A 3,951-nucleotide genomic window follows, 5' to 3' on the forward strand; every position below is an offset into this window, starting at 1 on the left:
GCACTGACCGCGGGTGCGCTGTAAAAGAGACCGCGGGTGCGGTGTGCTTTCGGCAGTTGCATTGAAATTCAAAACTGAGAGATCGCGGGTGCGCTGCAATGTAGATCGCGGGTGCGGTGTGCTCTCGGTAAATGTAGCGCGGGTGCGCTCATGAATATACCGCGGGTGAGGTGTAGCTTCGGGAGCTCTTTTGATTTTTGCATACACCACAAGCGCGGGTGCGCCTAAGAATATACCGTGGGGCGGTGTTCCTTCGAGGAAATTTTTTTCTTCTCCAATTTTTAGTCCTGAAAAGAAAACAATTGGGATTCATTAGATTTGAGAAGATATAATCACACACTATATTAAAAGTACACAACAAGAAATAATAATACAAGTATAAAAGCAAAACCGAAAATGAAATGCAATAGAGAAACAAAAATTTGGGTTGCCTCTCAATAAGCGCTTGGTTTAACGTTTTTAGCCCGACTACCATCAATCTACATCAAGTCGATCCACCCAAAGGAATGTTGTCAAGGTGCCTTACTTCAGTCCCATTGTATGGCTTAACTCGCTGTCCGTTCACCTTGAAGGTCCTCCCATCACTGCACTTTAGCTCAATCGTCCCATGAGGGTACACTGTCTCCACCAAAAATGGACCTGACCAACGCGATTTCAACTTACCAGGAAACAACTTCAGACGGGAGTTGAACAATAGTACTTGTTGTCCTGGTTTGAGCTCCCTTCGTACAATGAGTTTATCGTGCCACTTCTTGGTCTGCTCTTCGTAAATCTTGGCATTTTCATATGCATCATTGCGGAACTCCTCCATTTCGCTCAACTGCAATTTTCTTACGTCGCCAGAAGCTTTCAAATCAAAATTTAATTTCTTCACAGCCCAAAATGATCTATGCTCCAACTCCAATGGCAGATGACATGCTTTCCCAAACACTAGCCTATAGGGAGACATCCCAATAGACGTCTTGAATGCAGTATCCACCTTATCAAGCATGGTTTCGCATCCTTCTTGGCAAATAGGTAGCGAATGGCTGCATGGTCAGTAAAAACAATTACCTTTGTGCCGATCAAATATGGCCTGAATTTGTCGAAGGCAAATACTACAACAAGCATTTCCTTTTCACTCGTGGTGTAATTTTGTTGAGCAGCATCCATAGTACGGCTTGCATAATAGATTGCCCTAAACATCCTTTCTATTCTTTGGCCCAATACCGCACCAACGACATAATCACTCGCGTCACACATCAGCTCAAAGGGCTATTTCCAGTCCGGCACTATCATGATCGGTGCTGTCACCAATGCCCTCTTGATTTTCTCAAAAGCCTGCAAACAATCATCATCAAATATGAATGTGGAATCTTTTTCAAGCAAATTACATAAGGGTTTAGTGATCTTAGAAAAATCTTTAATGAATCTCCGATAAAACCCCGCATGTCCTAGAAAGCTCCTTATTCCTTTGATGTTCTTTGGTGGAGGAAGTTTTTCAATTGCAACCACCTTGGCTCTATCCACCTCTAATTCCTTAGATGATACTTTAAGTCCAAGGACAATGCCCTATTGGATCATAAAGTGACATTTTTTCCAATTAAGAAATTGGTTCTTTTCTTGGCATCTCTGTAACACAAGGGATAAGTTATGTAAACAGTGATCAAATGAAGAGCCAAATACCGAGAAGTCATCCATGAAGACTTCCATGATTTCTTCCACCATGTCTGAAAATATAGCCATTATACACCTGTGAAAAGTGGCCGGTGCATTGCATAGCCTAGAAGGCATTCTCCTAAAAGCGAACGTGCCATAGGGACACGTAAAAGTAGTCTTCTCCTGATCCTCTAGTGCTATAGCTATCTGGTTATAACCTGAATAACCGTCTAAGAAGCAATAATGACAATAACCAGCAAGTCTATATAGCATTTGATCAATAAAAAGCAATGGAAAATGATCTTTTCGGGTGGCATTGTTCAATTTTCTATAATCCATACAAACTCGCCAACCAGTTACAGTACGAGTAGATATTAATTCATCATGTTCATTTTTAACCACAGTTATTCCACCCTTTTTCGGTACAACTTGTATAGGAGACACCTAATTACTATCAGAAATAGCATATATCACACCAGCATTCAACAATTTAAGCACCTCATTTTTCACAACTTCTTTCATTGCCGGTTTTAATCTCCTCTGATGATCCACATAAGGAGTATACGACTCCTCCATTAAAATTTTATGCATGCATATAGTGGGGCTAATTCCCCTAATATCAGAAATCGACCATCCCAAGGCAGTTTTATATTCCCTCAATACTCTCAATAATTTATCTTTTTCATCAATAGTAAGGGAGGAAGATATGATTACCGGATATGTCAACTTCTCTCCTAAGAATGCATAACATAGGTGGCTTGGCAGTTCCTTCAAATCAGGAGAGGGTGATATTACCTCTATTTTCTCTTCGACGTTCAACTCCTCAATCAACGCATCCATTTTCTTTTCTTTATGCAATAATTCAAGAGCCACCAGTTGCTCTTTCACTTCCCAGTCTTCTTCACTGACAGCTTCAGTAGCTCCAACCAAGCAACTCTCCAAAGGGTCCCTAGTTCCTGCACAGTCAAAGGATACACATGAGTCTATAACATCAATGATTTTACAAGTGCTTACCTCATTTGATCCCTTCATGGCTTGATAGATATTGAAAATGACTTCTTCTCCACCAACTCTCAAGGTGAGTTCATCCTTATTCACATCTATCAATGCCCTTCCAGTTGCCAGGAACGGTCTCCCAAAGATTAATGGAGCATCATTATCCTCTTCCATATCTAGAATCACAAAGTCTGCAGGAAAAATAAACTTATCCACTTTTACCAATACATCCTCGACGATCCCTCTTGGATACGTAAGACTTCTGTCTGCAAGCTGTAGGGTAATAGTGGTTGGTTTAACTTCTCCAAACTCCAATTTCCTGAAAATAGAAAATGACATCAAATTAATACTTGCTCCTAAATCACATAAAGCTTTACTACAATGAGAACCACCAATAAAGCAAGGAATAGTAAAACTTCCTGGATCTTTCAATTTTTGTGGTAATTTCTTTTGTAGGATGGCACTGCACTCCTCAGTAAGCTTCACTGTCTCAAACTCGTGCAGCTTCCTCTTTTTAGACATCACATCTTTAATGAACTTGGCATAGTTGGGCATTTGCTCCAATGCATCAGCAAATGGTATATTTATGTGTATCTTCTTAAAAATCTCAAGGAATTTTGCAAATTGATCATCTAAACTCTTCTTTTTGAACCTCTGCGGGTATGGAATGGCAGGCTTAAATGCAGGAGGTTGTACAACTTTTGTCTTAGAGTCCTCAACCATATTCTCTGTTATAACCTCAAACTCAACATCTTCCACTGACTTCTCACTTTGCACCATCTTCTTGGGACTTTGAACCTCCAATTCGTTTCCGCTCCTCAAAGTGACTGCCTTGCACTGCTCTTTTGGATTAACTTCCGTATTACTCGGAAATTGACCTCTGTTCTGATCTCTCAAAGCATTAGCCAACTGTCCAATTTGCGTCTCCAAAGATTTCATCGTGCACCCATGTTTCCTATGTGAGTCTCCATGCTATCAAGCCGAGACTCAGTTCTAGCCATCCTCTTTCCAGATTCAGCCACAAATGTACCTACCAAATCCTCAAACAAAGGCTTTCCTTCCCCCTTTGATGTATTGAACCCCGGTGGAGGATTCAACACATTCTTATTATTAGTATATGAAAAATTCTCATGATTTCTCAAACCTGGATGATAAGTATTAGGAGGAGGGTTACCTCGATATCCTCCAAATCCACCAAAATTTCTGTTGTTGATATATTTGGCTTCTTCAAGAGAATGAGTTTCTTCAGCAACAACGGAAGGACCTTCAGTGTCAGGTATGCTCACTTTATTCATGGCTACTAATTGTGTGTTCAAT

General features: G+C 40.5%; 1 protein-coding gene across 1 annotated transcript; it reads right to left on the reverse strand.

Moving 5' to 3' along the window:
- Window positions 1–1,254: 1,254 nt before the first annotated feature.
- LOC140807463 (uncharacterized) lies at window positions 1,255–3,573 on the reverse strand. Its single transcript, XM_073164313.1, has 5 exons — window positions 3,051–3,573; window positions 2,888–2,953; window positions 2,091–2,810; window positions 1,666–1,856; window positions 1,255–1,551 (listed from the first exon to the last, which is right to left on the reverse strand). The coding sequence occupies exons 1-5, from the start codon at window positions 3,571–3,573 to the stop codon at window positions 1,255–1,257; spliced, it is 1,797 nt and encodes a 598-aa protein (XP_073020414.1).
- Window positions 3,574–3,951: the final 378 nt, after the last annotated feature.

The sequence above is a fragment of the Primulina eburnea genome, chromosome 1 (genome assembly GCF_022965805.1).
Source record: "Primulina eburnea isolate SZY01 chromosome 1, ASM2296580v1, whole genome shotgun sequence".
Classification (NCBI taxonomy): Eukaryota; Viridiplantae; Streptophyta; class Magnoliopsida; order Lamiales; family Gesneriaceae; genus Primulina; species Primulina eburnea.